The sequence below is a fragment of the Malania oleifera genome, chromosome 8 (genome assembly GCF_029873635.1).
Source record: "Malania oleifera isolate guangnan ecotype guangnan chromosome 8, ASM2987363v1, whole genome shotgun sequence".
Lineage (NCBI taxonomy): Eukaryota > Viridiplantae > Streptophyta > Magnoliopsida > Santalales > Ximeniaceae > Malania > Malania oleifera.
In genome coordinates, this window is record NC_080424.1 from 3,399,794 (window position 1) to 3,410,781 (window position 10,988).

Sequence of the window (10,988 nt, forward strand, 5' to 3'; positions counted from 1 at the left end):
TTGGAGGCTAAGATAAAGAGAAAAAAAAAAAAAAACAAAGAAAGGGAGGTTGGTCAACCATCGAAGGAGATTTGGTCAACCGAACCACCATTCTGCCAAAATTGGTCAACTGGACACTTTAGGATGGTCAATCACTTTAGCAATTTTGCCTATTTAATTTTATAAAACAAATGAGTCGTCACTTTACTAGTATTTTAAAAAGTTAAAAAAAATAAAGGAAAAATTCTTGGAAAAGACTTTGAGTTCAAGAATACAATTATGCATAGAAAAGATAATTAAATAAATTTTCTAAATGAAAAACTAATTAACTAACACCCTATTGGCATCCTTTCGAGAATAATGGCTGCAATGACATATGTGTGTGTATGTCTCTTAAAAAATATTTTTTTAAAGAAAATCTTTTAAAAAGAAAAAAATAAATAATAGGGACCAGTCTACCACCCATGGGAGCCAATAAAATGTCCTACCTCTCGGGAAAAATCAGTTGATTAACCTTTCAGAGGCGGTTGACCACTTGCAAAAATTGCAAAAAAAAAAAATTCATTTGAAATCCCCAAAAAAAATATTTTCAATTATTTTATTTAACAGAGAAGTATTTCATGAAACCTATGCAAAGAATGAACCTAACTCCACTATTTGATAATTCCTCTATTTTTATTTTTACATAAAAGGATTAAAGAAAGAAAAATAAAATGAAGATATAAAAATAATTAGTGAAAAATAATTTTTTTTAATTAGACGGGACACTTCACTTTTTAAGCGATAAGCTACTAGCTATGTGCTCAATAATATCTTCCGAGTTTGAGAGTGGGGTGCAACTATATAGCATGAAATATTTACTACAAGAAGATGAAACACAAAGGCAGTAACCGAAAGTAATTAAAGGCTTGTAACTCTCAAGTAAAGAAGGGTTCGGACATGAAGGGATATAATAACCCCTATATCTCTTTCGAATTAAAGACATCTTGGTTAGACCTAGCAAAAGTGATAAAAATTCATTAATCTGAACCGAATTCGACCCACTTAAATTGACTCATAACCAATCCGCACATTGAATGAGTCAAATATGGTTTGAACTTTTTTTATCTACCTCTAAATGAGTCGGTTGGCGAATTTGAGATTTTGTCCAATGGATAATCCAATATGTTCATGCTTATTAGACATCAAATCAATTAGCACAAGCTGTATTAGCCAAAGCCTAGTCCCACACTCTCAACTTTTACACTACTATATGAGCCTCTTGGTCGATCCATCAAGGATGAGAATGACGGATTATCTGCCATCCACCACGGATTATCCGATCCGAACCACCATAAATCCATAACTTAAATGAGTCGGATATGGATTGTAATATTCTCACCCGATAATTCGGCTAATCCACCACGGATTATCCGATCCAATCCGCTTTACCAGGTCTAATCTTGGTATATATCGACAAGATCAATCGGAATAAAACCTAGGCGCTCTAAGATTTTCCTTTTTTTTAAAAAAAAATCGAAGTTGTGGATTGGTCCAGTAAATTTTGATGGCAACCATAACGGTAATCATAATAATAATTATTACTGGCAGCAAAAGATAGTAATCAAAATATTGAAAACTAGCAACTACTAACGACAACCAGAATTATTATTTGGTGATAGGATTAAATGCCTGCATTGTGAGAACGCACGTTACGAAAACTCACATTCTTAGAAATTTTACCTGATAACTCCAACCAAACACACCCTTAGTATCCAAGTAACAACCCCATAGGCCATGTCAATTTTACTCTCTGCACTGCTTGATCCAGTCTTAAAAGATTTAATGGGGGATGCCTGGGCATTGAATATAGCCATATATCTGGCTGGCTCTCAACCACAAGAGATTAATCTCCACTGTCATTGCCACTGCTCTCACCCAGCTATCTAGGTAGCCATATTCATATCTATACAAGGGAAAGATTAAATGATCCTTCCTTCCAACTACACATATCTCACCGACCATCATAACTCCATCCTAAGGCATCGTTTGTTTTACGAGAGCTTTTAATATTATAAAGGGTACAAGGTTGGTGGCATTTCACTCTTACTGGATGTTTGAAAGTCTTTAAATTTGAATTTAAATATAATATAATATATAATTATATTGACATTTATTCAAATTTAAATTTAAAGTCTGAAATTCATAATTTCAAACACTATTTTATGTGTATTTTGAAATTGAATGAGACTGTAACAGTAAAATCATGTCATTTGCAGGTAATATTTACCATGAACGAGAAAATTTCACTCTCGTGCTCACTTAAAAATCTTACATTAAATTCTCATTTTCATGGACATTCTTTCTTTCAGACTAAATTACTTTGGCTATTTTGAAGAATAAGAATTTTATTGCATGCTATTACTATATTTATTAGGATACTTTTTTGTTACAATATTAAAAATAAAGTGACATATTGATGTACTTCATCTTGGAATGTATTATCACTAATGAATATATGCCATTGTATTTGCAGATGGGACATTTTAATTTGACCCCCCAGGCTTAAAGACACCTAAACTGCTTCTAAGACTTCAACCTTTTTGGCCTGTGAGAATGCACACTTTGGCTATTAAATATGACATTGTGTGGATTTAAATAACATGTAATACCAAACTATACAAAAATAGGTTGATTTTTGTTTAAATCCACTACATCGAAGTCCAATTACGTGCTCTCAAACATAATTTTAATGACCAGGTTTGGTTCACATGGAATATATACTCCTCGGAATATAGGATGGTATTAGATGATAGAGAATATAATATAAATTGGGAAAAAATAAACTTGCACTCCTAAACTATCTATCGTGTTACAAATGCACCTCAAACTTTTAAATATGACACTAAAATCCCTTCAACTATCTCCTTCACAATAAAAGAGCCCTTATATTAGCAAAAACCGTGTGCCTATTTTTTAAATGTTAAATATGTGACAAACTAATGTTACATTCATTAATATCATACATATAAAGAGAGAAGAACACCATTTTTAATATATTTAAATTTTTTTTTAAAAAAAGAGACATACGAATATATGGAGGGAGGAATTCCCTGTATAATTTTCCCAAAGTAAGAGGATGGTTTCATAAAGATGAAATTGAATGCTTTGAAGACTTAGAAAGCTCTTAAGAAGGCAAGGAGCCAATTTCACACAGCAACAAGCTCACAAATCTTTCTCTCCCAATGAACGACCTGCAACACCCACAAACCCATCCCCTCCACCGCCGAGTGCAGATCAGCAACTCATGTGGAACTCAGCATAACCTCCAGATTTAAGGAAGATTTCTTGTCAAACGAAAGGATGCTAAAGTGACGGAATTATTGACCTTCCCCAATAGCAGGTCTTTCTGGGATATATCCTTTACTAGACACGTCAGAGGCAAGGAGGTTAACAAAATAATCGAGTTGATCAATTTGGTTTACAATGTTACTATCAGTAGGGGAAATCCGACTCATGCTCGTGGGTCCTCTCCATAGCCTAGACTTTCATGGTGACTAGCCTTTACAATCATCTCGCTTACAAGGATACTCATAATAATCTAAGTCTTCCACACAACCAACTATGGAACACTTTCATCTCTTCAAAGGTGAGTGTATTTTACTGGCTAGAAATTAAAAACATAATTCTAACAATCGATAATCTAAAAAAAAAAAAAAAGGCTGGAGGTTGGCTTCTATGTGTGCTTTGTGCAAGAAGGAAAGTGAAGGGGTCGATCACCTTTTCCTCCACTATCATTTTAGTAAGGAGATTTGGGCACTCATCTGCCAAAGGATGTTTAATCACATGGTCATGCCAAATACCTTGGTATTAATGTTCTTAGCTTGAAACTTCTCAAAGCTTAAAGAGTTTCTTAAAAGACTGAAACAACTATCCCCACGGTTATTTGTTGGGATATTTGGAAGGAGAGGAAAGGAAGAATCTTCAGGGAGAAATACGCCACAGCCAAAATTGTGTATGATAGATGTTTATCAAATATGTTCCATTTGACTAGGTCTAATACCTCTCTTTCATATTTATACTGGGAAGAGTTTTCTTGTATTTGTACTGAATTGGGAGGGTGATCTCACTCATGTCTCCCGTCTCTTGTTTTCTTTACCAATTTGGAGGATTCAAGCTACTTGCTTGTCTTCCCCCTTAATGAAATTACCCTTAAAAAAAAAAAAAAAACAAACGACTTACAAGCTTTCTTAATTCTCTTTTCTTAGCTCGAAATGCAAAGAAGGCTAAGACCCCATCCTTGTCACTTTGGAGGGGTTAATTTTTTTACAAGCTAGGCGACAGAAAAAAGTGAAAATTTTTCACTTGAAAGTGCTTGTGCAAATGGTATTATTTTGAAATGTGAAATAATTGTTTTAAGAACTATTTGGTATTGTTGTGAATTGTGGCTCACGTTCTAAGGAAAAGCATGAAAGAAATCAAAGTGCAGCAGTGCAATAGGGGCAATATTTCTATTATGTATGAAACCGTCGACGGTTTGGCTCGGAACAGCCAACGCAGATTTCAAATTTTGAATAATTGGACATTAATACAGTTGGGTTTCGGGGGGAAATTTCGGAGGAGGCTTATATATACATAGAATATGTTGTATATAGTGTGCCAAAGGGAGTCAAGTGTGGTTGAAAGTATTGTTGAGAGGGTTCTCTTGTATTGTTCTTGTAATTTGAACAAAAAGATAGTGAATCCTTACTGTTTGCTCTGGTAGATGTACGCATTACCAAACAGTGTAATTCGTGGTGTCATTGTTATTGTTATTGCTTTATTTACTTGTTGTGGTTGTGGAATTGTTCTGTATTCACCATTTAGATTGTTGTATTGTGTGTTTGATCCTTTACATATAAATATACATTCTACTGTGCATATAAGGGGGGTTTTACACATCTGGTATCATGTTTCATATTATCTATTTTTGTTATATTAAGAAAAGAACCATTAGAATACATTTACGTATTTCCTTGGTTTTGGTTTATGATTGTAATAACAGAAAATAAAAATTATATCTCAATGCTTGGAAGTTGTGAACTCAAAAATTTTTAATTCTGTGTAAATATTGACAAAGGGGGTATAGACACACACACACGTATATATATATATGTATGTGTATATATATATATATATATATATATATATATATATATATATATATGTATGTATGTATGTATGTATGTATGTGGATGTTATAATTGAACCCTTGGAGATTTAATAGAATAAATATAAATCTCCCTTAATATTTCAAATATTTCGCAAGGGTTGGTTCAAGTGAGCTTACAAAAGTTCTTGATAATAGGAGGTCTTGAGTTGGATTCTACACGAAGGTTAGACGTCCTTGAGTTGTTAGGAGGGAGCTGTATGACCAGTTTCGTCTTCCCTTGATTTGATGTGGCTTAAGGGTATTTCATTCAAGTTGAAATTTTAGATCAACAAAAAAAAAATTATATAAGAGGTATAATAACAAGAAAAAAGTGGTAAGAGTGACTTGTGACTTTAGTGACTCCAAAGTCACGGATTCGATTCTCCCTTGAGAGTTTACCTCGGGAATTATCAGAGGTGCATCAATAGGAGAGCGACTTTCACCCTTTCAGGTTTGGTGCCGCATCATAGTATCCAAAGCGGCGCGATGGTGGCTGAAGTTCCTGGGTTATCAAAAAAAAAGTAAAAAGTTTTTGCAATTCCATCCAATAAGAATTGGAATAGACAACATTGTAAATCTGAGAATAGTCACTCATTAAGTAATCTATATTATGAGTTTATAAAAAAAAAAAATTACATTACTATTTATTTTATAATTAAAATTTATCTTCTTCTGTGAGTCGTCAAATCCTTATACTATGACTATTCTATTTTGACTTATTATTATTATTATTATTATTATTATTAAGGGAAATATTTTCATTTTTTTTTTTACAAACATTGGTAGATGTTTTGAGATTTTTAAAGTCTCATGCTAATAAAATGTTTTTACCCTAGCTCATCAAGTGCCTCAGTAGTAAGTGTGGACAAGGGATTGAAAGAGGTCCTGGATTCTACTTTTTGCCATCTCACCTCTAGATTATCTCGGTGCTGTAGTCGGCACGGTAAGTTTTGTTAGGCCTAAGATTTTATCAATCTGATTTTAATGATAATAAATTATCTTAAGCTAATAGTTTCATGTTTAAGTTGTGTATCAATAAGTTCAAGTCTTGAAGAATTGAAAGAAATTGAAGACGTTATTTTTTATTTGAATTGGTTTATAACTCGTTTATCGCTAAAAAATATTAAGATCATGGCACATAGCACTTAATCTGGAAATTCATAGCTCAAGCTGCTCTACTAGGGATAGTTGACTAGTTAGGAGAGGTGGTTAACCAATTATCTAAGAAGAATGCTCGAGCGGTTGACTAGTCCTACTTCTTAGTCACTCCAACAATTAGTCTCTGTCTCTCTCTCATGGTTAGTGTTACATTAATTGGCCTCTGTAAGTAGTCAAGTGACTCAACTTGTAAAGACCCAATGAGTTTAAAATAACTAATTTTGCTCCAAACTCTATAAATATGTCATTTAAAGCCCAAAGAGCACCAAACTCTTTCTTTTCTCTCTTAAATCATTCTTGTGTGTTTAAAACTTACTCATCTTGAGGAAAATACCAAAAACTCGTGAGTCATCATTTTGGATATTCCTTAAGAGTTATGTTGCAAACCAATCCTTTTGAAGGCAATTACAATTGTAAGCAATTTATGTGTTTAATTTCCTTATCTCCTTACAAAACAAGGGGTGTGTAATTGGTGACCTTACAGCCTTTAAAGTAAGGAGAGTAGTAAAACCTCAAGGTGGTTATCTTTGAGAGAGCGGGCATACATAAACTAGAATAATTAAATCTCAAGAAAGCATTTCCAGCTCTCTTCTCTAATCTCTTTCATTTAATAGTTTTACTTACATATTTGTTTAGATTAGATTTAATTATTTTAAATTTGGTAAACATTAAAATTTTAATAGTAATTCTAAACTTATCTTCCAAATATCACACTTTTTCTTATCTATTGTTTTAAATAATTATATTATATGCATAATACAATACCTACAAAATAGTTATATTTAGTATAATTATTTAAAGTATAGGTCAAAAAATATATATAATATTTAATAAATAATTGTAATATTAATGTAATTTTAATTAAATCCAATTCACCCTCCTCTTCAGTCGTTTTTATGCCAACAAATTTACCTTGATTTAGCAAGGAGGTAAGCCTCCAAAGCCACCCTATGCTCCCGGTCGTTCTATATATATGTATATAGATACATCTGCCTATTAATTGGCCTGCAGGGTGCAGGGTTCTTAGCGTCAACTTGCAAACACCATCTACGTACATAGATATATATATATATTGATACATCTGCCTATAAATTAGCCTGCAGGGTGCAGGGTTCTCAGCGTCAACTTGCAAACACCATCTACGTAGAGAGCGACAAAAGATAGACATGCACTGCTCATTCTCTCTCCGGGTCCCCTCCACTGGTACTCATCGCCGCATCACTTTGCCGGCTCCATCTACCAAACCCCAGCAACCACCAGTCACCGCCGTGGCAGCTCCGCCTCAACGCCCCCGGCAAGTTGCCCATTCCATCCCGCCGGAGACGGCGGAGCTGTTCAAGTCGCTAGATGGGTGGGCCACCCAACACGTGCTGCCCCTCCTCAAGCCCGTGGAGCAGTCCTGGCAGCCCCAGGACTTCCTGCCGGACCCAGCACTGCCGTCCGATGAGTTCGCCGATCAGGTGCGAGCCCTGAGGGACAGGACGGCAGAGCTGCCGGCGGAGTACTTTGTGGTGCTGGCAGGCGACATGATCACGGAGGATGCGCTGCCCACGTATCAGTCGTTCGTGAACAGGCTGGAAGGGGTGGGAGATGAGAGTGGAACCAGCCCCGACCCGTGGGCGACATGGACCCGGGCATGGACTGCAGAGGAGAACCGGCATGGGGATCTGCTCCGGGCCTACCTTTACCTCTCGGGTCGGGTCGATATGCGGATGGTGGAGCGTACGGTGCAGTACCTTATTGGATCTGGCATGGTGAGTGCACCATACATATTGATAATAATATATGAACATAATACGCTGTCGTTTACAATTTTTGAGTCAGATATGCACTTGTCTGACTATCACCAATTACCTGTCAAAGAAAAATGAACTTTTGCTTCATGTTAAGACCAAAAATCCATTAATTGCAAAATACCATATTAGTTTTAGGTATCCAAATCACTTCGAAAAAATATTTATTTTAAAAAAATAGTTTAAAAGAGTATTTTTTTCAGTTTTACCAAACATTAAATATTGACACATATACTAAAAAAAATATTCTACTTATTTTTAAGTTGTTATAAAGGAGGACATAGTCTTAAATGATCCATATATATATGTACTTTATGGTTCAACTTTTATGATCCACATGGGTTTGCTGTCCTTTCCTTAGCTTGAAGAATCACCATCTAACTTTGAACGTCACCATGAGACTACCATTTATGAGACTCCCACGATACCTACTTTAGTTTTTTTATTAGAGTACCACCTTCTTACAACTATGCTTACTTTGAATTCGATTTCATCTGAAAATTAGGACATATTTATAAGACTAATTTTTCAAGTACATGGAGAGACTATCTTTCTTTTAGGTATTTCACATTCAATTTTCAAGTATAATTCTTTTTTAAGAATTCTAATATATTAAAAATGATAATATATACAGTCTATTTAGAAAACAAATTTAGTGGTTAAAGTACAGTGACCTAATTTTGTCTAGAGCATGATCAAAAATTAATGATTATGCTACAATACCTAATTAATTAGGCACAGTTTACGAATTGCACCTCTTATAGACTTTAATTATGAGAGTAGGCCACCCAAACTGCCCATTGAAACCCTTTTGCACATGTTCTTATATCTTAAGGTTTCAAGTTATTTTAATTGAACGTATAAAAATAAAAAAATAATAATAATTTTAGGCAGCACCCAATTGCATGCGCAATAATCCTAGTTTAATTCATAAGAATAGAGGAAAGAAAAATTAAATTTCTTTGAGTAATACTACACTTGCCTATCAATGATCACATGTTTTTTGGTCTCCTATTTTAAATAATCGTACCATATATATATATATATATAGTAGAATACCCACAAAATAGTGGGTAAATAAAAGGGTTACATTTAAAAGGCAATCGCAGCATTTCTGTCAGCACGTTTTCTCGCCTACTGTTTTAAACAATTGTACCATATACATAGTACAATACTGACAAAGCAATCGATTACATTTAAAAGGTAATTTTATCATTTCTATCTAATAAAACTAACTCACTAATAGAAATAATGCAATTATCTTTTAAATGTAACTCTTTTATTTACTCACTGTTTTGTGGGTATTGTACATTATATATGGTGCAATTGTTTGAAACAATAAGTGAAAAAAATGTGTCATGTTTGATAGGTAAGTTTGGTAGTATTACCCTAATTCTATTATGTAAAATGCTAACAAGACATTTCCTGCATGCGACATGTCGCAGGTCATTAATTTTATAGTCTAGGAATTGACATAAAACAAAGTTTCAACTCTTAAGCTTTTAAACTAGGTTAGTGAAACTAATATGATTCAATTAAATTGTATCTTATAATTGTTAAGGAACTAATATAATTCTTCTCTTATTCTTATTATTTTTGTAATTTTCATTTAATGTCTATTTTTTCCTGTATAATTTCTTTTTATTTTAAGTCTCATAATTTAAATTTAATGTTTTTTTTATTTTTAAAAATTTATTTAAAAAAAAATTGGAAATGGTAGGACCCAGGAACCGAGAACAACCCGTATATGGGATTCGTGTACACCTCATTCCAAGAGCGCGCCACCTTTATCTCGCACGGCAACACGGCGCGGTTGGCCAACGACGGCGGGGATCCGATGCTGGCGCGCATATGCGGCGCCATCGCCTCCGACGAGAAGCGCCACGAGCACGCCTACTCTCGGATCGTCGGGAAGCTTCTGGAGGTGGATCCCACCGGCGCGATGCTCGCCATAGCCACCATGATGCGCAAGAAGATCACCATGCCCGCCTACCTGATGCGCGACGGGCGGGACCCGCTGCTCTACGACCACTTCTCGGCCGTGGCCCAGCGGCTCCGGGTGTACACGGCGGACGATTACGCCGACATCCTCGAGGTTTTGATCCGACGGTGGGGATTGGAGACGCTGGAGGGGCTGACCGGCGAAGGTGCACGTGCTCAGGAGTACGTGTGCGGGTTGGCGCCCAGGATCCGGAAGCTGCAAGAGCGGGCCGACGACCGAGCGAGGAAAATGGAGCCCCGATGGGCGAGGTTCAGCTGGATATTTGACAAGGAGGTGGCTTTGCATTAATGAACTAATCGTGGGTTTAAATGATTGGTGGGTTTGAAATGTTAACTAGGCGGGTGGGTACGGGTAAGGAGGGGCGGGTAAGTGGATCCGGGTGGGTAGGCTAGTGGGTTCCTATGTATGGTAATGTTGTAACTATGCAGTGATTAAGTTAGTCCTTTGTATTTTAATTTATGATTATACTATTATAGGTATGAGTATGGGTCGGTACGAGGGAGTATAACTTACTAATACCCACCATATTATTTATAATGGATATGAGTGGATGGCTGTATAAGTGTTGTCATTTTTATATATGACAATTTTATATATTATTTTATAAAGATTATGTTATCTGTAGTTTTACGCATTATGTTTTATTTTAAAAATATTTTATACTATTTTAAATAATATTACAGTCCTACAAACTCATCGTTTGTATAATCCTATTATTATACAAATTAAGCGCGTAAATTACACAAAATAGAGGATAAATATAAGTAATGTTAATGTAAATTTATCGAGAAAGCAAAACGTAGTTGTTAGAAAGAAAAAAAAATGTCTAGTTTTCTATTTTTCTGCTCTTACTTTCTACCCTGCGTACATCTTCTTCTATCTCTCT

General features: G+C 35.1%; 1 protein-coding gene across 1 annotated transcript; it reads left to right on the plus strand.

Annotated features, from left to right (window-relative positions):
- The first annotated feature begins 7,309 nt into the window (after nt 1–7,309).
- On the plus strand, nt 7,310–10,726 carry LOC131161316 (stearoyl-[acyl-carrier-protein] 9-desaturase 6, chloroplastic-like). Its single transcript, XM_058116989.1, has 2 exons — nt 7,310–8,061; nt 9,821–10,726. Exons 1-2 carry the CDS (start codon nt 7,474–7,476, stop codon nt 10,388–10,390), a joined length of 1,158 nt encoding a protein of 385 aa, XP_057972972.1. The 5' UTR covers nt 7,310–7,473; the 3' UTR covers nt 10,391–10,726.
- Nucleotides 10,727–10,988: the final 262 nt, after the last annotated feature.